General features: G+C 40.8%; 1 protein-coding gene across 1 annotated transcript in view; it reads right to left on the bottom strand.

Annotated features, from left to right (window-relative positions):
- GFRA1 (GDNF family receptor alpha 1) overlaps positions 1 to 26,508 on the bottom strand; it is a 143,172-nt gene that overhangs the window by 37,195 nt on the left and 79,469 nt on the right. The window contains exons 4-5 of the mRNA XM_056351363.1: positions 17,834 to 18,173; positions 897 to 1,006 (exon numbers count right to left, since the gene is read on the bottom strand). Coding sequence (XP_056207338.1) covers positions 897 to 1,006; positions 17,834 to 18,173 — 450 coding nt within the window. The remainder of the gene's footprint in view (positions 1 to 896; positions 1,007 to 17,833; positions 18,174 to 26,508) is intronic.

Below are 26,508 nucleotides of genomic sequence, written 5' to 3'. Positions count from 1 at the left end.
AGTCAAGGTCTTTGCAGTTTCTCAACGCCTGCTAGCGAGAGGGCTGGAGAGGCACAAGCAGTTGAGAGAGGACACAGCCAGGGCAGCTGACCCGAACCAGCCAAAGGGCTATTCCGTACCATGGGACTTCATGCTCGGTACATAAGCTGGGGGGGCTGGCTGGGGCCAGCTGATCGCTGCTCAGGGACTGGGTGGGTATCGGTCAGCGAGTGGTGAGCAACTGTGTTGTGCATCGCTTGTTTTTTCCCCTTTGTTATTCCTCTCTCCCTCTCTCATTACAATTGTTGTTATTGTATTTTAATTTTTATTTTATTTTTATTTTATTGTATTTTATTTATTTTAATTATTGAATTGTTCTTAACTTATGAGTTTACTTTTTTCCTAAATCTCTTCCCCATCAGGGGGAGCATGCAGGCGGCTGTGTGGTACTGAGTTGCTGGCTGGGGGTTAAACCGCGACAGTTGGTCTACTGTCTCATTCCTCAAATGTCCTGCAAACTTTCCCTGAAAACCAAGAGGTACTTACCCAACTTTGTGGGAACAGCTGCAAAATCAACCAAGCTGCAGTTTCACTTGTTCTTTTTAACTTCCTACTTCATAGTCCCGCCCATATTCAACCACCTTATTAAGCTTCACTTCGTAAGCTTGAATTTATCCCAAATCCAAGCACCTTCCTCTCCTTACCTTCTGTCCTTACTTTCCTTGCAACGTACAAATTTGCCCCGGGAATCTCTGTAAGGTAACACAGGGCCAACACACTTAGGTGGAGAATATTGCCTAGTATCACATAGCACAATATGATATTTCAGAGGGGTTTTTTTTCATGTGGGCCTTCAAAATATTCTTTGGATGTTTTTCGTAGACCAAACATGCCCTCACCCTTCCCTGCCACCTTACCAATAAGCCCCGAGTAAGCGAGGAGGCAGTCAGCATAGTTCTCCTTCAGACAGCTACTAACAGACCGTGACTCAGGCTGGCAGTTTGTGAAGAAATCTGCAAGGCGAGATCTGCAACATGAAGAAAAATGCGTATCTTTAAAAATCAAGCCTGCAGGCATTCTTACCTTTCACACTCTTTTTATTTTTGGACAAGGCTTAATATTCTTTAACTTAAATGTATATTGGACGCATTTCAGCTGATGAGAGTCTCCTTCTGAGACAGATCTCTTTCCAGCATCCATTTTCGAAGCCAGAACAAGAAAGTGTAAGAAAACAGTTAAAAGGGACAGAACAACAGGGAAATGCCTACCCTGTACTAAAAGAAATGCTCTGCATTTTCATGCCAAAAAATAGACAAAGAGGGATTTTATCATATGAGCAGTCATTTTGGATCTGAATTCTAACTGGAGTCTGTTATTCTACAGATTCAGAACAGTTTCTGCTGTTTTACTGATTACACAAAATTGTATATTTGTGCTCAGTAGAGTCTTCTTACTACATGATTTAAGGCAGGACCTGCTTTGGTATTACCCCTAGTTTCCAGGGAGTGGGCTTACTCCTGCTCCGGACTGTCCTGCCGAACCAGCTGGCTGAACTGGGGTGGCGGGCAGATCCAGATGGCATGGTCCCCACAGCCCCCCAGAGCCATGGCACTGAGAATTTATTTGTTCTTGTAAAATGTCCATTTATCCGAAGTCTACAGTATTGTGCCTGGGGCTGAGAAGAAGGGAATGTGTGCTCTGCATCAAGTTTTGCGGCTGAATGGCTGTATTATCTTCACATACCTCATTTACCCCACGTCTAAGATGGGGAGAGCACTGCTTACTATCAGAAAATGCTTTAAGACTAGGACTGAAACTGTACTGCAATTAACAGATTACTACCACGTTGCAAAACGAGGGTGGGGGGAATAAAAATAAAAGGACGAGCAGTCAGGAACTCTTCTGGTTATTTGTGCTTTAAAGCCACATAATGCTCCCATTCAGGTCTGTAACATTCGAGAGGCATCACTGAGGTGAATCAAGGTCCCACACCTTCCAGCTGCTCTCCTGCCCATCCTGCCCTGCTCTCCTCAGCTCCACTATTGCTGTCACTTGGACCTGTAAACTTGGAGCAATGATTTTTGTTTATTTGTAAAGTGTCACTTAGACCTTCGTCTCCATGAACAAAATTATTTAACCTTCCTACTTCAATCTACTCTTCTGTGAAAAAGGGATTAAAATGTTCTTTTGCATATACCAGCTCACAGCGATGTTTCAGGATCAGGTGTTTAATCTTTGCACAGCCCTCTCAAAATCAGGATAGTATAATCTATGAATTTTCAGCATTGCTCTAGCATTATGTAGATATGCAACATAAATGCTCTTTTTCAGTTTTGCAAAGAAAACACAAAAGTTAGCAGAAACAAGTGATTTGCAAGTTATTTACTTTATTTGTTTACATGCTCCAGAGATTAATTATCTTTGTCTGCTTTATTGTTTTGCCTATCTCGGAATGGGATTGGATGTACATCATTAATTGGCCTGAAAGTAGTGATGGGCAAACTTCAAAAGGTTCACAGGCTTAAGTTTGAGAAAGCATCCTATAAATAGACTGTATGCAAACTGCACCTGAATTTATCTGAGTTATTCTCACGACCTCTTTTTAGTTCCATCCCTCAGTAACTGTACTGACACCAGAAAATCCATGGTTGCCTTCAAACCACAGTCAACTGTAAGCTTTTCACCCCTTCCTTCCCTCATTTAACCATTTAACCTTGAGACGGGCGTTTGTACCCAATTGCTTTTAATACCTGTAAAAAGTCAAGCTCTCTACTGATCCTGCAAGATGCCCTGTATGTATACATAAATTTCTAACTTTCCATAAAATCTCTACTTTGCTGGTGAATATATACTGTACCTACCAGGGAACACACTGAGAAGAAACGGATTCCAAGGTATGGGAAGAGATAAATAACAGCATCACAAATAAAATCTGGACAAGGAAACCCTATGTCACTGCAGTGATTCCTCTCAGTCAATAATTAAGATCGTGGCTTGGATCCAGCCTTCTGAGCGACTGTGAACAAAGACAGTTGACAGTTTCTAAGGTTTTCACAAATTCTGCTAATACCTGGATGTAAGTCTGTTTAAGGACAGAATACAGTCTATTACATCTATCTAGTATGAAAAATCTTTGCCATGGTAGACAGAGCAAGCGTGTGGTACGTGTGATATTTTTGCATTTTTTTTTTTTAAAGTAGCTCCTCAGATTTAGATGTCATTATTTATGTGACCACAAACAAATCTTTTTGGAGATGCAATTATATGGTCAGCATCCTGATAATGCTGAAAACATTTCTTGCAATCATTTCATCATTCTTAAATGTCCAGTTCTCCCTTAGATTATTAGGTGCATTGGTCCAGAGATCAGTAATACACACCTCTTCTCTAAATGTTTTTAAGGACTAATAACTATGGAATAACACCAGTCATTTACTAGCCAGTCTGCTTAAAGAATGTATTTGTTGTAAACCCTAAAGGAGGTTAAAAATTGCTCTGCTGATCTCTTTTGCATACAGCTTGATTTCTATGTTAATTTTGGAAAAAAAATTGTGGTCATAAAAGGTAATGATCTGATAATGTTGCACATTTAAGTTTTCATAAGCCAAATATAGTTCAGGTAGCTCTGGTCCAAGCATTATTGGACATCATCATAACACCTCCTCCCTAATGAGTCATCCAAACTTCATACCATCAAAGTTCTCACTCTCTCCTGAGCTGTTAACTACACCTGATATTTATGTGGATTCATTTCCACTGGAGATAAAGATAAGGGCAGCGTATAAAAACGGAGAGAGACCTCCATTCGGTATTTTCAGCAAAGGTCTGCTGCTGAACACTTGCTGAAGATCTAGCCCCAAACATTTCCAGTAGACTGGCACTGATGAAACTATGCTCATCAGCCATACCAAAACGGTGATACTGCCATGTATCTAGAGAGAGAGAAATTAGCTGAATTAGAAACCACAGAAGTATTGCACATGATATAAAAACTGTCTGGGTAAAAGAGACAATCCTTTTAGGACGCCGAAAAAGAGCACCTGGAAGATAGCGGTCCTATAAAAAAATACACATATACTTAGGGTTAACTTAGTGTTCCTTCAGCAGGAAGCAACTTGTAGGTGGTAACTTGTGGGTAACCATCTGACCCATGACTGAGCAGTTTGGTAATCTGGAGCAGAAACAGCTTGTACCATGTGTGCCTCCAGCTGTGCACAATGTTACATGTGCAATGTACATACATGTTAACTACTGCTAGACGGCTGGATAGCGACAGGCAGTTTTACATGGCACATAACATGCAGCAGGACCACATTTAAAAAGAACTATTAATTTCTCTTTCTGTTGAATCACAAATCCTCTTTGTGCACAGCAGCATTAATGATTTTTTTTTTCTTGCATATAAAAAAGGAACTGAAGAGAACCACCCAGAAATCTTCTTCCTAGGAAGAAAAAAAAAATAAACATCTTCCCTTTGTAGGGCAAAAAACCCACAAATTAAATGAGTCCTATCTTAGTGCTGGAAAATCTCCTCAAAGTAAACTGCAGATCTTCGGGAAAGCTTACTTTAATATTTTGTATACCACTAACTGGAAAAATAAGAATAATCCTGTCGGCAAATTCAAAGAAAATCTGCTCAAACAACAGCCAGCCTTTCTGAGAAGACGAGAAAAAAAATCCCAAACCTGCTATTCTCTAATGCTTTGTGTTAGCACCAGTAAAATGATTTGTAACAGTTAAAAATACAAAGAAAACAAAGTTAATTTGTTTTCCTTGTGATAGTGGTTCTTCAAATACTCAGCAGGATAAATCAAAACTTTCAAATTTTGCTTACCAATAACCTTTGTTAATAGCAGTATTGTGTTTAATCTGCATATAATTTTTGAGGCAATTTGGTTTGATATTAGCACAGCTTGTTGCATAGGCAACATTGATTAGATTTTCACTGGTTTTTATTCTCAAGGTTTTGTAAAAGTTCTTTGATGTTCTGAAGTTATCTTTGATATTTATCAGTTCTCCCTCTTTAATGCTGGTCAACACCGATTCAGTACTGGTGCAATATTTAGAAGCATGATGTAAGTTGCAGAAAATTTCTAAAACCCCATTTTTAATTTGGATCTGGTGGAAATCACGGCCTATTGGAAAGCAACTCTACAAACCAGACATATGAGTTGTCCCCAGGACGTACCCCTATCGCCGGGCTAGTGGGTGCTGATTTTGCTTCTTTTGCTCTCTCTGGTTGTACACATCTGCAATTGCTGGTACACAGGGACTGAGCCTTGAGAGCCTCAGATCTCCCTTATCGCTGCCTTTGCATTAGTGATCTTCAGACCGAGAAAGACACTGAATCCTTGTCTCCCACTGACCGCGCACACGTACGCGGCGACGTCCGAGCGAGCGGTTACAACCACCGCCCCCCTTAACGGGCGCAGGGAGCGATGGCTGCCGTCCTCGGCACTCACTCGGTGATGTTACTGATGTTAGGTGAAGTCACTGCCAGCCACCTCTCCTTACCTTGCTGCTTGTGTTCAGGTACCTATTTATGGCTTGACAGCAGTAACAGGAAGAGTAGGTAAATGCCAAAGCTGAGTGACTGGGGTGGCTGCACTAATTAGTCGAAGTTGCTCTGGTGTCTAGACACCATTTGGCAGGCACCGTATAGTCACGTAAGGTATGTACTGCATCAATATTCAAAACAGAAAGGAAGTATAAATCTGACACTGAAAAAATTCAGACTAAGCCAATGAATATGTGTCATAGTGATAAATAACACCATTATAGGGGAAAAAAAACCACAACAAAACAACCAAGCCAAAGTACTTCGTTCATGGGGGTCAAATGCAGTATCCTCCGCTGCAGCTACAAGCGGCTCCCGTGTAGCTTGGGTCGCTACTACTTCTGCTGGGATGCAGTAGTAGCAAGAGGGGTTGGTACGTGGCCAAACTAACGGCTTCATTGTCAGAGGTGCTTTTCATTTTCTCTTTGTTTCATAAACACACAGTGAGTGGGCAGCAAAAAAATGAGGCAAATGCTACATTAGAAACTCCAGCAATCGGTGAGCCTCAAAAAGCCTCGAAGCAGCTCCATCCCAGGAGAGGTGATCCTCCCAGCACTTAGTGATATAACTTTGACCCATTTTTTGTTCATTCAAAGACACCAGAGCCGTGTAATACCAATACATCTCATACCTCCTGAGTTATGTACACACACTACTGAGTGCCCATGAGCAACTACAAGTTCTGACAGCTTTTTAAATACATAGATATAGTAAACGGCAACTCCACTAATATTTTTCAGCAAGATTAGTTTTTCTTTGGCTGCTACCCTCCTCAAACAACGACAGCATCTGGCCCCTGAGGGCACTACTGTCCCTACCCACCCCTGTGGCCTCCCCTACCCAGCCTATGGCCCAGGACCCCATTCCAGCAGCCACCCCCAGCCCCAGTGATGCTGTAGGACCTTGGTTTCCAGCCCCCCCCAGCCCTGCCCTGCTCAGCCATGGGCCCCACTGAGCCAGGTCTACCCATGGGCCGGTGTCCCAGTCTGTCCCCAGGCAGGTGCCCAATACTTGGGCTGCCCCTGGCTGCCCTGCTCCCTGGCCAGGGTGGTAGGACCAGCCCTGCCTGAAGGGTCCTGCCCTGCCTGTCCCAGGGGTGTCCCCATGGACCCCAGGGAGGCCTGTGGCTCATGCTGTGCCCTGACACACAGCTCTGCGTTTGTACTTTTTGGGAAGTGGGAAGGAAGGGTAAAAAAGTAAAGTTTGTTTCCCAAGACATGAATATTGAAAGCAGCTTCTCTCACAAGAGCTGGTCCAAACCTTTCGCAACACTGACAGAAATCACTACAGGATCCTGGACCCCAAACTTCAGCTACTAACCAAAAGAAGCTGCTTTTCAGCTGGGTTTGCTGCTTTTTTTTTTGGGGGGGGGGGTTGGTTTTTTTTGTTGTTGTTGTTGTTATTTTAATGACTGACAGCTTAAGCCCCAGCAAATATTTGATTCTGAATTTGATTTACCTCTAAAAATTTTGTTGTTCATTTGGAAGTAAAATACAGACAATCCCCAATTATACAGCAGCAGCCTATTTGGATTGCGGAATAACTGGATACAGAAACAAACACCAGAGACCACACAAGATTCATTCAGATGCCTGGTAACATCACAAATGCTTTCTCAGAGCATCAGGCACAGACACAACAGCCCACAAAGCCGGTTCCTCCAGCCGAGCACCCACACTCAACCCAATCTGGCCAGCTGACTGCCTGTACCGTGATCCCTACCGTGTCTGCCAGTACCTGTTACCCAGTGTTTTCATTTACCGGAGCCTTCTAGACATCTAGTACCACAGGTAATGGGGGAGCTATTAGCAATTCAGTCATGCAAAATGAGTAATATTTCCAGCTATGCATATCTATAGCTTAAAATTAATAGTACAAACATTGTGTTCTTTCTATTCTATTAACAAAACTCATTTTTCTGAGTAACAAGTGTTCTAAAATAAACATAGCCCATACCCATGTTCTATTACTATATTTTATGCAAAGCAAGATAAAGTTATATACTCTTGTTAATACAATCCTCTTCCCTTCCTCACATCATCTGCTGGGGACCTGTTAGATCTTTTTACACAATGTCTGCTACAGAAAATCAAAAGAACTTAACACTAATCTCACAGTTTATCAATGTTAGTTAAATCCTCTTAAGTGACTCAAGATGATGCCTGAGTGTAATTTTAATTTAATATATAGGTTAACATACAGACCTCCTTTGGGTTTCAGGAAAACTACTAAGCTCAAATGTGATTCTAAACAAATATGATCTATTTGCAATTGGGTTATACAAATGGGTTTATACTACTGACCTTTTGTGTAATAAAACAAATTTTGAAAAATACGGTGCAAATCCTGAGCACAGGGTAATGCAATAAAGAATTAGAACAGTGATTCTCAGATGCTGTGACACAAACCAGAATTTTCTCTTCTGTTTGCAAAAAAATTACCTCACATCATTTTTGAGAGGCCTGTTTGAGAGAACATCTGGAAAGCATTCCACAGGAAATCAAACCTATATTAAATATGTTTTGCGGGGCTCTGTTTCCTTGCATAGACTTTAAGCTTGCATAATGTGTTTCTGTCTTCTCAGCTGCAAAGAAAACACTTCTCTGACAATCTTCTACAAAATGATAGGCTGAAGTGTCAGTCTGTGATTTCTATCAGGGGATGCTGTTAAGATTTCTATTTTGTCTGTCTCTGTACCAAAGCTCTCCAACAACATGCACAAATCCACTAGCTGCTTTCCCAGTATCATGAATTTGTGTATTTTCATTTTATTTCATTTTCTTTATGCTGTTTAATTTGAAGCTTCTAAATCTAAATGACTGTCATGTTTAAAGATGTCCAAGCCTTAGAGTGTCTCTTGATACCGTGTTATTCAGGAAAGAACGAGTGCATTACGGATAGAGTTGTTCTCACTTCATTAGCTGGGCAGACAGGAGTGTCTTTGAATTACAGGCTAGAAACCTAAGAAAAACATTGTCACTCTCAAAAAGCAAGCCAAAGAAATTAGCGCCACCGCAAGTCCTTGAGTGTGCCACTGGATGCTTACGTGTTTATTAACAACTATATTGTGAGTACACACTGAAAGGATGCAGTTCCAAGTACCTGAGAAAGACATCCATGACAGTAATATTCTCTATAACCACCTGAATAAACTAAAATAGAATATTGCTGGCTCAAGCATGAAATTTGTGGAGTTTGGAGACAGAAATTAATCTTAAAAGTCCAACACAAGCTCTCTCTTTACAAGAAAAGCTTCTGTTGGCAGTTGCACTTTTCCTGAAGTTATGTAGGGATGCTTTTTGCACAGGAAAATCCCTCAGTGGCACCACGGTATGTGTGATGGCATTCCTGAAGGGAACAGTTTCACGTCCCTTTGTCAGAGACCTGGCTGAGAGAAAGAAAGGGTGCCCAGTGTGTGGCCTTGTACTCAGTTTTGTGGGGTCTGTAGGCACTCAGCAAGGCTGAAGCTCATCCTGAAGCTACTCTACAAACTACTCTGACTTCAAGAGTAAGACAACAAAAGTCAGAACTACAGCAGATAAAAGCAGATTAGAGTCTCTTTTATGTGAGCCCTTTTTTTCCATGCACAAAACAGCCCCATCAAGCAACAAGTCAAAAAGTTCTGACACCAACAAACCAACCTAGCATTGATCTTACTCAACATGTTTTACGTGGATTTAGATGCTATATGGATATATAATGCTAGTACAAAAACCACTGATTTGTGGTATAAGATTGGATAATAAACCATTTTTATCAGTTAAGGATGATGCAGCTGTCTCAAGAGGATTTTTTTGTTTCCACTGTCAAAAAAACCTGAATGCAGCTACTGAGGCTGAGAGCTGACAGTCTGTGATATATCCAGAGGTTTACAGAAGTTACTCTGAAAGACACTGTCCATTCTGAAGAATATTTTGCAATGCTGCATGATGGCCAGTTACTGAAATTTATCTCCAGCATTTCTCAATGCCTAATTAGAAAAGGCAGCATCATAACTGAGAGGACAACCACTGTAACTTATGCTTGAATTGGAACAAAAGCAAGCAACTCAATATTCAAACAATACAGTTGTCATTTAAGAGAGTTCTTAGTCATATATGCTTTATAATAGAAAAGGTAGCTTTAATGGCTTATAGAATGTGTTTGAACAACTATAGTGTAAGCACCAGCATGTGAATGTAAGGTCATCTATTAATAATCTTATGCATGGGTCACAATCAACTCACACAGAAAATCTTTATTCAACAGTAAACACACACCAGAACACTTTTTCTGTGTCACTTGTTTTAAAACCAGCAGATAATCAAAGCATAGGAAACAACCACCACCTCCACCAAGAAGTCTTTGCGGATACTGGTACATTATTTAAATCTGGCTTCAACTTCAGAACAGTTACTCCATCAGTAACATGGTAGTGCTTAAAACATAATGAAAGCAATGCAATTTCTATTCAGTAAACATTAAAATGCTAAAATTTGAAAATATGCGTGTGGCTGTCAGTTGCTCGGTTGAGAAACAAAGTTTTATTTTTAGTTCCAGTGCTTACATTTTCTTGCAGCTATTTTAATAGATGAACTGCCATCAGAAATATTCTCTCACTGGGGCCTGATGTAGAATGATATAAATAACCTTTACAAAGTCCAGCATAATGGAATGGTAAAATCAGTTGACATTCTTTTAATTAGCACTGCCTGATGATTTACCTACACAGAACAGGAACAGCCAAATTCATCCCTGGAATAAATCCACACTGAAGTCACTGATGTCAGAGGAAGTACACTGGGAATGGGCTTGATATAATAGCTCTGTTATTTGCATTAAACTTAGAGCAGCTTCTTGCCTGTAGCATATACATGGTTTGAGGTAAATGAGAAAACATTTTGATTTATTAAAGAAAATGCTAGTATGCGATATATACATCCTTTTATTTGCCCCAGAAAGAGCAACTTAGCCAAATGTGACTAGGTGTACATTAAAAAGTATCAAAACTCTTCCCTTCAACAGATTTAACAGATTAGTGGGTGGAAACTACTCATGCAAACCCGTGGATGCTAAACTCCTCTCTGCAAAAACCTTTCAACTAACAATTCAACAAATCAGCGGTAGCAGCACTCTTACTGGAACCCCATCCAGCAAAGTAATTAAGTGCTTGCTTACCCTTAAGAACATGAGTAGCTCTAAATTTAGACCTCCATTAAAGTTTAATACCAAATTTAGTTTTCCTGGATTTCAGTATTTTTTACTAAACGTGGGTGAAGCTTCTTAATTAACATATGCAGTTTAATCGTTCCTCCCAATAAACAAACAAAACAAAATAGGTCACATTTGTCCTGCTGTAAATCCCTTCCTGGCTCATCCTTCTCATCTGTAGTCTTCTTATTTCTTAAACTATACAGGCAGTTTTCCTTTCTCACTTAGAATAACAAAACAAGGCTTTTCAGACAAAATGATACACAGAGATGAAGGACCACATCTGGATGACACAAATGCCCCCAAGATCTTAGAGCTAAAGTTTAGTGGTGGCTGTGAGAACTTCAGCCCACTGAATTTTTTTGGCTAAAAAAGGGACCGACGTGGCAGGCAGGGTATCTAAAACCAGTCTATAAAACTCTAATAATTTGTATCCAAGGTTATTTTATATTGCTGTGTGTTCATACAGACATACCTTATTTCCTCTTCCACTTTTTCAACCCTGTAGACAAGTAATAATGAATATTCAGTGCCACAGTTTGTTCTTAACCTTAAAAGTAACCAGAAAGGACTAGCAGGACCTGAGCCACGGCAGGGATACTGCCAAGGCTACACCATGCAAAACTGAGCAAAACAGCTCTGACAATGCTGAGGCATAACTTGTGTTTTACAGATAATGGGCACAAAAGAATTACACTCCCTTTTCGTGGAGACTGGGTTGCAGGAATCAGCAGAGGTTCTAGCTGACTGACGGGATGCTGCTCCAAGAGTTTCAAGCTTGTCTGACAGGGGACCTCAGTATAAAAATGCCGTGTAGTTACTGCTTCTCGGAGCATAACCCCCCCCACGCACGAGGCTCTCTTCATCGTTAAAGCACAAAGGGATGTGAAATTTGGGTGCAGGAATAAAGCTGAACCATTTTTCTAATTACTATAGCTTTGCATCTTTGCTTCCTTCGGAGAAATGTCAATCTCTCTGCAAGCTTTTAATCTTCAAGACTTTCTTAAGCAGAACAGAGTATAAATGAGGACTGGCCAAGCAGATCCTGGCACCACAGAATGACATCCATCTACACTTCAACAGGGACAAAGCAGTCTTGTTTTGCTGGGTGTTCTGATTTTGAGATTCCAAAGGGTTTTATGGGTATGTTTTAAGGAGGAACTGATTGATTCATTTTGAGTTTTATTCAGAGAGAAGAAATTTAAAATTACCTTTGTTTATGGGGGGAGAGGAGAATAACACTTTCTATTTTACTCTGCTAACAGAAGACATCAAGGTAATGAATCATGTAAGGGACTAGAAAGGAAGAAAATAATATGATATTGCAGCATTTTCTATCTTTACTTTGCCTTGACTTGAAAGGGTTTTGATGATTTTGCAGAGACTGCATTAATATTTTTTTCCAGGCTAGTAATTCCCCACACACATACTCTACTACACCATTACATTTTCTCTGCAGAGCACACCAGCTTCTGTCCCACCTTCCCCCAGATCCCATTTTTTGAATTTTCTTAACTGTCTTTACCCCTATTAATTCATTAACACAAATTAATACCTGGGCTTTTTTCACTTAAATAAACATGTTACCTCTAGCAATATATACATATATGCATGTATGTACATGGCTGTATATGCGTGTATGTATAAAAACCATTCTTCAAATTCAGGCTATGCTTATAGACATGAGGTGAGCTTGTGGGCGTCCTACAGTATATGGGCCAAAAGGCAGCTTTACATTTTTTTCCTATCCCACTTGGCACTGTGCAGAGAAGCGAGCTTTCCTGATGCCACGCAGGGAGCAAGCAGGGAGGCCGTGCAGGCAGCCTGAGCTTGGGCTAACCCCACTACTCTGCACACATCCTACATCTAGTAGAGGGTGAGTCAGGCAGCACATGAGGTTCTTCACCCACTCCCTGACTCAGTCTCCAAACATACAACACAGACATAGCCTGCAGGTCTCCAGAAATCAAGAGTGTCCCTGTTTTAACGTCTTTAACAGCATTATAGAAACTATGTTGTTGTCCTGGTTTTGCACACCCACAGCAAAACAATCATCTCAAGGAGTTGCCAGACAGCTTTGAGTGCCAAACTGATATAAATACCCCGGAGGGATGTAAATCCAGCGCTGTTATACAGAACCATACAATGCTACTGTGTCCTTCATGAAAATAACAATTAAGCCTCATTTTAACATGTAAAGCTAGAGCCCATCCCAGACTGAGCGGTCAGGCTTAGCAGCTGGCCAGCTGAACTGCAACCACTGCAAGCTACAAGGCTCAGAAAGGGAGGCAGCACCTATGTTTTCCCACTCATCTGCTGAATTGCAGATGATCACTGGACTGTGGCAAGAGACTGAGGGAGGAAGGAACAGGCCGAGGAGCAGGTGAGGAGTCACTGTAAGTGGCTGTGAAAGAATTCAAATGCGGCAGGGAGATGGTGAAAGTCAGATAATGACAGGTCTGGAAAGAGGAGATGGAAGGAGACTAAGCAAGAGGGAAAGGCATGAGAAAAAATGAAGGGAGGAAGTGAAGAAGATGAGAGAGAAGTCTAACAAATAGAAAATTTGAGGGAAAGGGCATATTTTTTCTTCCCCTCTTCTGCTTCCCCTACTGCATCCCCCTAGCACACCCCTCCCTGCTACTTGTTAATGCTGTGACTGAAGAAGGCTCACTCCTGAGTCAAGATGCTGGGCTCCTCTCTCCTATAGCAGGACAAAAGACTGCACATTTATAACGTCTCATTGTAGACTTTCCTACAGTGTTGAACCACCCCCTCCTCTGGCAAATCTCTCTGGGGGTGTCGGGTTTTCAGGCAGTAAAGCTGTGTGTTGCAGGAAGAGCTCAGAAGCCTTAACACAGAGAAGCCACTTTTACAAACCGGTACTGGTATAAAGCACTTGCAGGTTTGCACATGCCTTATGGAAAAGGAGCACGGATACAGTGACTCCCCTTCCACGATAAATTATCATTTAAAATGTTCAAGAGAACACAAAGAAGAAAAAATAATTTCTTGACAAGTTTTTTATGTTTTCAGGAAACGTAGCAAGCAGCTGATTTTTTGTTCTAGCTTTTTGTGTGGATGAACTCATACACACTGATGAAAATGTCTGAATACCTTCACAGTGTTCTTACACCTGTAGACGAAGATAGCTTTCATATAGAATTAAATGGGTGGTTGCAACAAAATTAACACTGGATAGGATAAGTGACCAGAAACTGGTTAAGACATAAGAACACACCAATGAAAGCACATTTATAAAGATTTAGCTCTCTGAATACCCAGTGCTGACAATATCTTTATTGTATTTTCAGGGAGATGACCTATCTACTGAAACCCAATAGGACATTTCATTATTATCCTTCAGACATCCCACGAGGAAAAGTTATTTAAATATATTATGCAGCTATTTTATCTCTTTTTTCTTGTTTTAGTATCAAATAGCTGTAGCCAGCAACATGTGCTTTTACAGAACTAAAGGCAAAACATTAAGAACAGTATGTATTGTAGCCAAAAAGAAAGGTCCAAACAGCTGTCCTCTGAAACTAGTCAAGAACAACTTTCTGACTATTTCACCTTAAAAATGAGCCTCAATGATTTGACCAACCATTTTGAACATGGTAGTTGTGGAGGACAACATACAGGCTGTTACTAGATTCTTATATTAACAAAAAATGCCTCATTTTATGCTACCCTTCTTCTCAGATCTTCGCAGCACGTGACTGAATTGATACTGTCCTTTTAATAAATAATGTGTCTGTATCATTATCATGCTGATCAGCGCCTTCTGAACATATCCAGGAGACAGAGGAAGCACGCAGATTCAAAATACAGATTACTAAAAAGACCAAACTAATGACTCACACTTTCATTACTCAAAGAAAATAGTATTTGAAATACTGCCAAATGTGACAGTGGCAAAAATGAAGCACACTGCCCTACATTTACAGCAGAATTTTTTTTTTTTAAATATGCCAGTCAACTTTCTGAAGTTTAATTGGTGGCTAAGGTGATCAGAACAGGAGGTTCCTCAGAGGTTTGAGCTATTCCTGGACAACATCATTGGTGAAAGTTTTTGACAGCCTATTGACTTTCCTTAGAAGTTCTGTTTATGTTCATAACAAAAAGGAACTCTAATGGCTTCTTTTTGTCCTTTGTTGTTTTGCTTTTCTTTTCAGTGAGCATTGACAGACATGCCTGAGAGACTCCAATCCATTTCAAAGCTGGATATGGACTGAGATACAAGCAGAGGCAGCAGAGAAATGATAATGAAAGTGAGCCATTCAGTATTCTGCTGAAGCTAAAAAATTAGGACTGTTCACATAAATCAGAACTTACTTGCATTTTCTAACGTTTCTGGTCTCTTTCCCTCGGTCAAGAGTTTATGTTATACAACAGACAGTTTTTTCTTAATTAGTCATTAATCTAAGCAAAGCATCCTACCATCTCAGTTAACGGTACCTGCAGTTTGGCCAAATCATTTCCCTGCTCTTAACTGTTTCAAAAACAGATTCTGTGATACAGGCATCCAGGACAAAGCTTTGAAAGAGTATCCACAACTGGATGTTTAAATACTTGTTTGGACAGACTCAGTTGACATTTTATACAGAATATGGGCAGATTCAAATCTTGCTTTTCTAAGCAAGCAGCATTTCTAAACTATTTGTCAGTGTACTTTCAGAAACCCTTTAGAACTTGTCTCCCTTAACTAGCATTACGAAGAAGCTTTAATAGATGTAACAGGCATGCAAATAACAGTTGCTAAATGACTTGGTTTCACAGCAGGCAAAACATACCCTCAAATTATTCTCCCATTTAGATATTCTTTCAGATTTCAAAATGAAACACAAGTTTTCAGAGTTAGAATTAGGTACCTACCGACTACTGTTTTAAATTATTCTAAACATATCTGGAATTACTATGAGGACTGATTTATCAGTGCCAATACTTTCAATAGTAGGGAGGAGATCGTCTCCCCTTTTTCTCCTCCCTTGCCCAAGTCCTTGTTTTCCTGTGGGACAAGGGGAACAAATCACACCAGCTCCCTCTAAGTGCACAAGTCACAGAGACAAAATGTCTTTTACCAAATTATGGATAAGCGGGAACAGCTCTGCTGCCGGTTCCTCCCCTCCATAACAGCAGAGAGGGAAGCTATTAAATACACTAGCAGTTTAGTCGGCCCAGGAGGTATTAACACCTAGGTGAGATGGCTCTCAGCCACACATCAAGCTTGCTGTGCCTCCAGGCACAGGACCCGAGTGCTGCACTCACTGATTCTGCCCCAGAGCCCGCAGGCAGCTGCCCACCTGCTCCCTTGTACCAGTGCTGCCCCTCACCCTCACAGCCAGGTCCCACTAAGCCTTGGAAGAGAGCGAACTTGTTAATTTTGGCATTTTAAAGCAAAAGAACCTGTAATGAAACCTATTTTCAGCTCAGTGCTGGCTGCAACTTAGGGCGAGGGGAACAGAGATTTTACCAAGCTTCCCTCTGCAGCATTGCAATAAAGCAAGCATACCACCAGACACATGAAGTCAAATTGTACAAAATGCCATTAAAAACTTAGCTGCTGAGGCAACATTAGATCAAAGCTGACCAAAGGAAAACACAGTCATGAGAGAAGTAATGACATTAATTTAACTAAGCAATTCCTGAACACTACAGCCTGGATAATAGGAAGAAGTCTATAAAATCATCTCTCCCATTTCGTTGGCACTGTAACACACTGGATGTTTGGCAGAAGTCACAGTAAAGTGAGCGTAACTTTACTAATTAACAGGGCCTGTGTATAGGGAAGACTATATATATAAGCAAAAAGACTAACGGCACAACATGGAAATAGAAAACAGGTGGTTCTGAGACTACGCATATCCATCTTTCATAAACTGCAATGGCATCAACTTGGAAGGTGCTGAAAGCAAGTCACTGGACCAAAATGAGAACTTTGGTCTACTATAAATCTGCTCTGATTTGGGTCACCAGGAAACCAGCTGCAGATTTCCTCTGAGTCACCGAGGGTAGGGTGCTGCTCACCTCCTCACCTCCGAACAACGCTCGGGCACACCGGAGTTGCTAGGGCTAAAGACCTGAGATCAGCAGTGAAGGTCTCATAAACAAACTTCAAAGTAAATATTTTACCCAGCATATGTAAGTACCTATTAAGATTGATATCATATCTTCAGTGTCCTTGACATTTAACAATAGTGTTTATTTCCTTGCTTGCTAGAATTGGATAATCTGCAAGGAACTGACACATTAGAAATGAGCAAGTGTCTTGGGCATAACTTCATAAATATGACATTAGCACAACAACATTCTAATATAAACACACACAGTGCTACGTAGGAATAAAGCATTTCCTAAGGGCGGAGGAGTGTGTATGTATGGATGTATCGCACTGAATAAGAGCTGTGTGACACTCTGCAGGGAACTCGGTGAAGGTGAAAGGACGCGGGGTGCCCTGTGAAGCAGTGCCCTACAAGCAACGTCCAGAGGAAAGGCCGGGAATTAGGGCAGTGAATCAATGACCCCCCAGTTGTACCAGCCCACCACTCCTGTTGGGGGAGGCGGGGAGATAAAACAATTCCAAAGCCAGAAGAGATCTGCAAAGATAATGGGATCTAGTCTACAAACGTGGACTCCTTTTCTTCCAATGAAGAACCCCACAGGTACTCTGTGCACTGTGAGCATTTATGAAATCTAACACGTGGCTTGTATCCAGTTATTAGTGCTCACATGTAAGATCAAATGAAAATAAATCCCATTACAATGAACAATTTTATTCTCCCCTTGCAACTAATGGGACATAAAAATCTTTCTGAGACACTTCATAGAGACACCTAATGAAAATTTTTCCAACCAAAAAATCCGTAAAAATTAAACCAGGCGTTTAAGGATTCCTCCATGGTGCGAGGGAGTAGCATCTTTGGAGAAGGCACACCCTGTGACCAGATGCAGGCTTGTTGCTCTGTTAAGGATGTCCTAGGCTTTTGCTTTTTTCCCCTGACTCATCCTTTTCCCTAGTGGATATTCCGACCCTTGGGCAAATCCAGCAGTACCAAAAGGTTCTCTCTGGTACCTCATCAATCACTCCCCTGCCATGTGCTATCTTACCTGCAGATGTAATTCTTCTTGCAGGATTCTTGTAAATTCAGGCAGTTTGGTTTCTCCCTGTCCTCATATGAACACACAGGAACAATAGTCTGCCGTCTCCTTTCTGTACAGGCTACGTCTCGACAGGAGCAGAAGAGCATCCCGTAGCTGTGCTTTGGGGGGACTTTGTCAAAAAATAGCCGGAGGGCCTTATGACATTTCCGCTTGTTACAGATCTCATTAGACGTGCTGCTGGTGCAGGGGGTTATGTAAGCAGATCTGAACCTCTTGCAGGTATCATTTAGGTTACAAGCTTTTGCTGCATCCAAGCAATTGTTCCCCTTTGAAAGTACTGGCTCCACTAGAAAAAACAACACAACAGCAGTAAGAAATGCGTCACAGTTATATTGTGGTTTGATGTTTGCGTTCATTTCACTGTTAATGAGATCCTGGTTACGTATTTGTTACACACAAAACTTTCAGCGCCAGCAACTGCGACCACTCACTCCTCACGTTTCCTAGGGTAATGGTTTAACGGGTGAACGACAGCACAGGCATGTGTTAAGATCAGAACGCTGGCAAATAAATGATGATTACAGCGGGCAGGCTACACTTCATCTTCATGGTAGCGGACATGCAGGATGAACATTGGATAAGCCTTGGCCTCACTAAAAAGCTGTTAAAACCACTGGTAAATGGGAAGCAATACATTTGGCCCATCACGCAAGAACGGAGTGAGGACGTGGGCTCCTAACCCTGGCTTGATAAAGCCCTGATACTTTTTACTTTTTCCTTGAACAGCATAAATGACATTTAGTGTGCACACTGGGTAACAACGCTGAAATGTAATTTGCATACTTTGCAGAATGTAAAAGCCACGTGCCTGTTACTACAGCTTTTGAGGTAAAGCACCCAGACAGGAGGGAAAGCAGGTGCAGCCCCACAACTGTGGGCTCTGTGAGGCTACCCACACAGGGCCTATAAATAACCTCCATGCTTAGTTAAAGCCACTTTTATAAGATCTATAGATGCCATCTGAGCCCTGGAAGTTTTATGAAGTTTACAAGCTTTGAAGAAGCTGACGTAGAATTAATAAATTACTAGGAAAGAAACATTTTAAAACAAGGAGTATGTCTGTCTCTCACACAGACACACATGCACATGCTACAAGAAGTTGTAGAAAAAATTGAATTCAGATAAATGTTAAGACTATAATTATACATTTAATTTTGCAATACTTTATCCAGATATTAAAACCCAATATATGCTTTGCTTGAAAATGAAGGCAACTAGCATTAGAATGCAAAATTCAATTAAGAATAATTATAATGCTGTTTTCGATATTAGGAAAGTCAACATCACAGATCCAAGAAAATACATTAACCTCCCATTGCTACAGAATTTGCAAGTTGAACAAAACATTTTGCAAATACCTAAATTCTGCAGCAACCTCTTAGGGGGGATGGCCAAAGATAAAACATCTCAATCTATCTAAAGCTCTAAGTTCCTCTTAAAAAAAGCTCTTTTCCTAGATTTTTCACCTATTCCCAAAAACTCTGTTCAAAGCGCTTCTACAACTCAATACCACTCCTCTCCGTTCTTCTGCCACTGTGCCTCCAATTCTCTTTTTCCGTAGCAGGAAAAGATGACACAGCATGGCTGACATGCTGCACATGAGGCACTGCACTTGTTTGAATTGACTGTGCCCAAGACAGGCCTTGGATGCTAACACACGCTTAGCATTATACAAATATATCACCTGCTACTATCCCATGTATCTTAGCTACCCAGAAATAATGCAATGCATAAGTAGCATTAGATTTGTTTTTCACTCTAGCAATATGCTGTAACTACATTCAGTGGGTTTGTACATTTAACCTTTGGACATTTAATATTCACACTCCAAGTCCTTCCCATTCTCAGTTTCTTGCACAATAAACTGCAACTCTTTCCTTCTTACCTTCATAAATTACAAAATTATAAACATGCAACATTTGACTATAAATTAACAGAGCCAAGCATTTCTTATAATAGCAGCCTACCACAGTTGAAGCAACACCAGATGCAGAAGAGATGAGATGTCCAAAATCCAACCCTCTCATAAAACCGTAACATTTTTATATAAAATGTTGTAATTCATTAACGTACAACTATAATCTTAACTATGAACTCTCAAAGTTTTTTTATACAGTATATAGAATTATATGTTTAGTACAAATATAATTGCTATGTAATCTGCAAGGCATATAATTATGCAATATATGAATAGTACATACTAATTACTATGTGATTGCAGAGTAATTACATGGTTATTTGTGCCTGGGAGTCAACTGCTGAATTCCACTCTTTAAAACAAGATTCTGTGGAAGACCACCGAATGAGGCATTGCAATACAGACATCAGCTTACTATACAATATATTATAAAGCACGCTTTTAAAAAAAACACCCAAGGTGTAATAAAGCAACTCTTTGCCAATAATCACATACATGTTTTCCATTAAGGGTCCAAAATGTAACAAATGCTGCTACAGAATTAAAAAGCACCATGAACATGAACACCTCAAAAATCAAAAGAGACAGGTCAATCAATCTTTTTAAAAAGCAGAGCATAAGCCAATTCACTGACAGCACAAAAAGCAGTGAAAGCTAATCTTGGATGAAATTTGAATTAGGTGCACATTGTTCACAAACAATCGTTATACATATTCATATCTTTCATGCAATTAATATCTACCCAAGACTCACATTCTTCTACTCTGTACATGGACCAGGTTTTTCTGGTGTTGGTTTTTTGAAATAGCCCTGGCTGTAACATGCCACTTGCCTTTTCTCTTTTGATACATATGTCTCTAGATACTGTTTCTGGCATATTTATCATCACATTACACAAATTAGTTTTACCTTCTAAAAACAAGAATAACATGCAACATGTAAGAGAGATGCATCAACTGCATTTGAATAAAAAAAGACTGTCTAAACCAGCTGTTCTCTTTAATGCCAACTTCTTCCAAGCTTTTAAATCACATTTTAATGTAAAACTTACAATCCAGAAGACACTTTATCCTTTATTTTTATTGAAAAAGTAGCACATAATTATTCCTAGGTCCTGTGGTAACAACAAACAGTTAACAATGCTAAGAGTGTTTCTGAGGATTACTTACACAGCAGTAATATATAAGGTCAAAATTTCACCCAGCTTCTGTTCTGCAAAGCTTGAATTATTAAGGCAGGCAGGAGTTTGGCTCGTACTAGGTACTGACTACGTTAAGAGCAAATGGATCTATTCCAGAGCTACTTTTCCTGCCAGCATCCTTTGGGAAAGGTTTGTGTAAGGAGATCCTTTTTCAGTTCCCTCCTCTTGGGGCACTTGGATATGGATTGAGAGTGGTCGGAGCAGCAGCCTGGAACCAGCAGCAATTCCTTGCCACCACCATCACCTTCCTACCCCGAGCTTCCTCTCTCCCAAGTCTGCTTTGCCTTGGGCCCATTCTGGGCATTTCTGCCAAACCATGCAGCTCTCCACTCCTGCCAAATCACTGCAGACTCCACGGTCTGTTACTTCCAGGCAGGTAGCAAGTGATGCCTCGTGCCTGTGTGCAAGGCACTGGTTCCCACCCACGGCACGGATCTGCCAACACCAGGACGCCACCTCCCAGCAGAAGTCACCCGTAGCCGAAGGTGGTTTGCTGCCGTGGGCGCTACCCTGATGTGGTGCAGGCAGAGTCACGGCAGCACACGGCCAGCGCCAGGAGCTACTGCCTTGGTGGGAAAGCAGCAGCTCCTAACACCCACGGCATGAGGATGCCCAAACACACCCTCCTGGCAAGCGGTTTGCTGTACTCCATCTGCAGAATCTCTGGGGCAGCAGTAACTGGCTTACATGGGACCCTGCCTCCACGTGGGTCACCAACACGTGCATGCCAGCTGAGATGTTTTTTCTGATAAACTGATAAATTTGCTGATGAAAATGCAGGCCCTGTGTTATAGTATAAGGTGTAACCACCTTCATATTTGTTCTCTCTTGAAAATCCCCACCCTGGCCCAACACTGTTAGAGCTGCAGAACAGTTCCGGACTCAAGCTCCCATGCGGCAGTAGAAAGCATCCAGCCAAATGCTCCAGTCTTTTATCCAGAGATGTTTCTAAAGTTTAATAGGGCTTCCTCTGCCCCGTGTGATCTTCCTTATGTTTCATCCTCTTAATCTTTCAACTTCCTTGCATTTCCATTTCTATTTCATTTCTGCACCTCCTGAGCCTTTGGCTGTCTTTCAACTCCTGTTAACCCCATGGTGCACAAGAAGGGATTCTCAATGGGTATTGGGAGCTTCTCAGTCATGCTCCCACTAGATGGAAGGAGCAAAAGGACTAAACTTGTTCTACAAGATTCTTATTTCACAGTAAAAATGGACACTTAGTTTTCAATTTTCTTACAGCATATAAAAAGCAAGTTGCTGAGGTTGCCATTAAAATTACCATTACTATTTGCAAGTAATTATCATTAGTAGGTTTTCTAGCAGTTTTAGTGAAGGGAATGCTGTAAAGAGAGTAGCAAATGTTAATGTGATGGAAGCCAAAATTACAAACTGATAGAGGTGACCACATGGGTATGAGCCTATTCCAACACAGGTGTAGAATATGACATATAGAAACCAAAACAGAGAAGAGAACCATGATCCCACTTTAACTAAAGTGCTACTAGGTAGTTCACTGAAGTACTCCTGTTTTGTAAGAAAAGCAGATTAAAAAGTAAGGAAAGCATGGGAGACATTGTCATCTGCATTTTAATGGATTCAAATAAACACTCCATTTTCCGGGACAAATTGTTCCTAATCCCAAATGGCAGATTAAAAATGAGTCATCCCTGAGAAATGGTGAGGCCGACGCACAGATTATTCTGAGGTTCTACTTGTCTTCTACTAAGCATTTAGAGAACTGTCAGGCCTAGTTCAAACCCTTTCAATAATCATAATAAGCAGGTGGTCTACTTTTTAAATTAAAATTAATACATTATCAAGCTATAACCAGGACTTTCGGAGTACTACCAAATACAAGAAGGGGCATATTGAAATTACAGTTGATGGCACCAGGTGACAAGGATGAGACTTACTCCCATGTGTAGAAAGGCACACACAGGGCTGGAACAACAAAAGACCTAAACAAACAACACTGCCAAAACCGAGACTTTAGGTTCTTGAGACCAAAGCTGGAACTTTTTACATTCCTGGTCAGTCTTGTAAGTCTTTGATAACACAATTTCCACAGGTCCCTAGAAATCTTTTCTGAAAGCACCCATAAATCTACTTGAGGAGGTAAGGACTGTCTCCTGTCCAAGCCCCACAGAGATCCAGAACATTTACATTGCTTAGTATGAACCAGCAGATGTGATCTGGAAGTGTTCCTCACTCAGCTACCATGTTATGCATAACTGCTACACCCAAAGCCTTTTTCAAAGCACCCTGGCCTTTGTTTTTTATGAAACTCCACTAATGAATCATCAGCCAGGATCTTGAAGACTTTGGTTCAATGCCTTCCTTGACCTGGAGATTCAGAACCACTGTTCTCCTTTCCCAGAAGGGCTCTCCAACCACCTCGTTGTAGAGTGTTCTCAACAAGGTGCATGGGAAATAGTACATATTGCAAAACACAGGAGAGAACATGATGCTTCAGCCCAAGGATGAGAGCTCTCCCCGGGAGGCAGATTGCTGAGTTCTGGCCTGCACCCAGGAGAGAGAGTTCTCTCTCTCACATGAGCAATGACTGGAAGCCAGGATTCCCCCCCGAAGATGACTCCCTTAATTGTAAGTCTGCAGAGGCGTGATCCCACTTGTGCTCTCTTCTTCTCATCTCTTCTAAAAGAAAATAACCCTTTCTATACCACGGCTCCTCCCCTTCCTTCCAGACCAAGCTGCTGCTTAATCCATAGGGTGCCCTCCCAGGCCATAGAGAAGAGCAGAGAGTAAAGGCATCCCACTTCCTTAAAGACTATTCCGAGCACTAATTTAATGATTAAAGCACTACAACATCTTCTGCTCGATGCCCATTAAAAGAACAGCGGAGCTCTCCTCTCAGAAGCATACACTGATTGCTGTGTGCACAGATGCACCTGCCTGAGGCTGTGAATCTGGCTCCTCAGGTCCAGAGTCTTCCAGCAAATCTCAGTTTCTGTATTTCTTATTGTCCATCTAGACATATATTGTGCAGGAGGTTTTGCTGGTGTTTTGGTGTTTTGGGTTGTTTGGTTTTGGTTGTTGTTTTGGGGTTGTTTTTTTTTTTTTGGGGGGGGGGGGGGGGTTGGGGTTTGTTTTTGTGGTTTCTTTTTGTTTGTTTGTTTTTACACAGTATTCCCTGTGCACTTCATAAAGATTCTGAGCATCCTGCTAAAGATTTCAGATATCACCTGGATGCAGGGGCTCCTGACTTTTAGGTGGATAAATCTATCTCGTTTTGTTTCTGGAAGTTTAATTCTCCTAAGAGGGCCACATGCCCTACGTGCTGCATTCTGCATTGCCCAAGATCACCACTGGATCTGGGCTCTAAAACTGAGTTGAATTCATCTACATTTAGCGTTAAAACCTGCCACCTGCAGTTGACCATTTCCAGGTCTATTTCATAGACACTGCAGATAAAGGTTGCAAGAAATTGCAGCTCCTACGCTGGATATGTGTTGATGACAAAGGGAAAAAACGATGCCTTAAGATTTCCTTTGATCTTTACATTCTTTTCTGGGGAAGAATGGGGAAAGGCAGAGCAGAAACTTGGAGGTGACTGTGCCCTGTGGGTGGGCTGAGGGACATCTGCTAGCCTTACAGTTATGTAAAAGTCTTATAACCCTACAGTGACTTGGTTTAAATTTTTGTTGCATGAGAACAGGGAGGAAGAGCAAGTCCTGCTCCCCTCTGTTAGCAACATTGTGGTCTGCTGCTGAAATTCTGTCTTCACCCATACGAAATATCCTGATCTATCACCTTTCATTTCTGCTACAAATCTAATGAAAGGTTATGCCAGGGTCCTTAATTTTCCACGTGGCACTAAGGACAGCAATTTTGCATTACGTTCATGCCAGCATAGTTAAATTCATTTTATTCACTAGAGTTACACTGAATTTTCAATAATCTAAGTTCAAGAATTTGGTTCTTTAATGCTACTTTCATTTCTTCTGTCCAAGGTATCTCATGTAGGAGGCAGAAATGTATGAATAAACCCAGAAGCTGATAAACAAAGGAACTTTCAATTGTTGCAAACTGATCCAGTCACTGTTCCTCACATTACTGCACCGATTATTTAAATTCTACTCCAAAGTTTTAGGGTGTAAATGTCATTTTAATGCATCTGCAGTGCACTAGCATTAGGGATGGATTATGCATAACTGGGACCATATACAGAATATATTTTTTTTCCAAGGGAGTGATCTCAGTCATTCCATAAACAATTCATGCTCTGTACCGAGTCAGAGGCTGGTTCTGTGATGTGGAAGGCTATCGCCACGGTTTCAGCTGAGTTCTTATAATTAATTTCCTCTTAAAATATTCAAAATGAAAATGTCTTACTGCATATGCTCTCACGTTATACAGTTCAGTATTTTATTATTAGCTAAATACTAAGTCAATAGGATTGAGAAAGAACTAGCACACACAGAAATACAGAATAAACCTGTGAAAATATTCAAACCTACACGGTTGCCATGAGAAGTGATTTACTGCACACAAGTTCTCAAGACACAGTGAGGGACTGTTTACCAAAGTCATGCCAATTTACAGGGCAACTTTCAGCATTTCTTTTTATTACTGCAGAATTGAATTCACAACTTGTTTCCTCTTTTCCTCAGACTTGATTAATTACCATGTTAACATAACTACTGTTCTCCGGCTTATAATGGGCTCCCTCTAAAGTGCTGCCCCAGCAAAATAAACCAGGAGAAAGCTTCCATCTCTTTGCTCTTGCATTGCAGTCCTTTCTAATCTCACTATTTTTCAAATTTATGTCCCATTCCAATAAAGCTTGTGTGAATATTACAGCAAATCAGATAATACAAGGTTATGACCCTTGTAATTGATCCTTCAAGGTTCTTTTTGCCTTTTTCCAGTTGACGTGGTAAAAATTACATTTAGATGTGCTTGTTGACACATGAGAATTCACTTTGTTGCTCATATACACTGTTTTCAGAGAGATCATGTTACATAATGATGTATTTCTAGTGCTTTATTTTTTCTGTACCTACAACCCCATTAAGCTGTAAGCAAACCTCCTGTGGGGCTGTAAGACTACAAGTATCAAGGGGGCAATGCTCCCATACAGATCAGAGGGATACAGCTGGAGAAAGTATCATGTGAGTATACAGGGTTAAACATTAGCTAGTGTTTTAAAAGATTTTAAAATAAATAAAAGCAGCTTAAAAGTTAAATTTCCATTTGTCGAAAAAATACACACTTTAATGAACACAGACCATGTCTGCTGGCACTAGAAATCAGTTATCTGAAGCAATGGTTTCTGTATCACATGACCACTGGAATAAAGTGATTAATTGGACTGTCTCAGTAAATGCGATCATTACACTTTTAATTAACCTTTTCAACCTCTTGCACCTTTTAGTTTTGTTATACATTAGTTTTTTGCAGTTCCCAGTTATTATGCTTGACTAAGCTTAAAACAATGCAGAGTTCTGTTCAAAAGATAAGAAAAACAATTCAAACAGCTCT

The sequence above is a fragment of the Falco biarmicus genome, chromosome 9, assembly GCF_023638135.1.
Source record: "Falco biarmicus isolate bFalBia1 chromosome 9, bFalBia1.pri, whole genome shotgun sequence".
Classification (NCBI taxonomy): domain Eukaryota; kingdom Metazoa; phylum Chordata; class Aves; order Falconiformes; family Falconidae; genus Falco; species Falco biarmicus.
The sequence above is the reverse complement of the archived record's forward strand: the minus strand, read 5'-3'. Positions and strand labels throughout refer to the sequence as shown.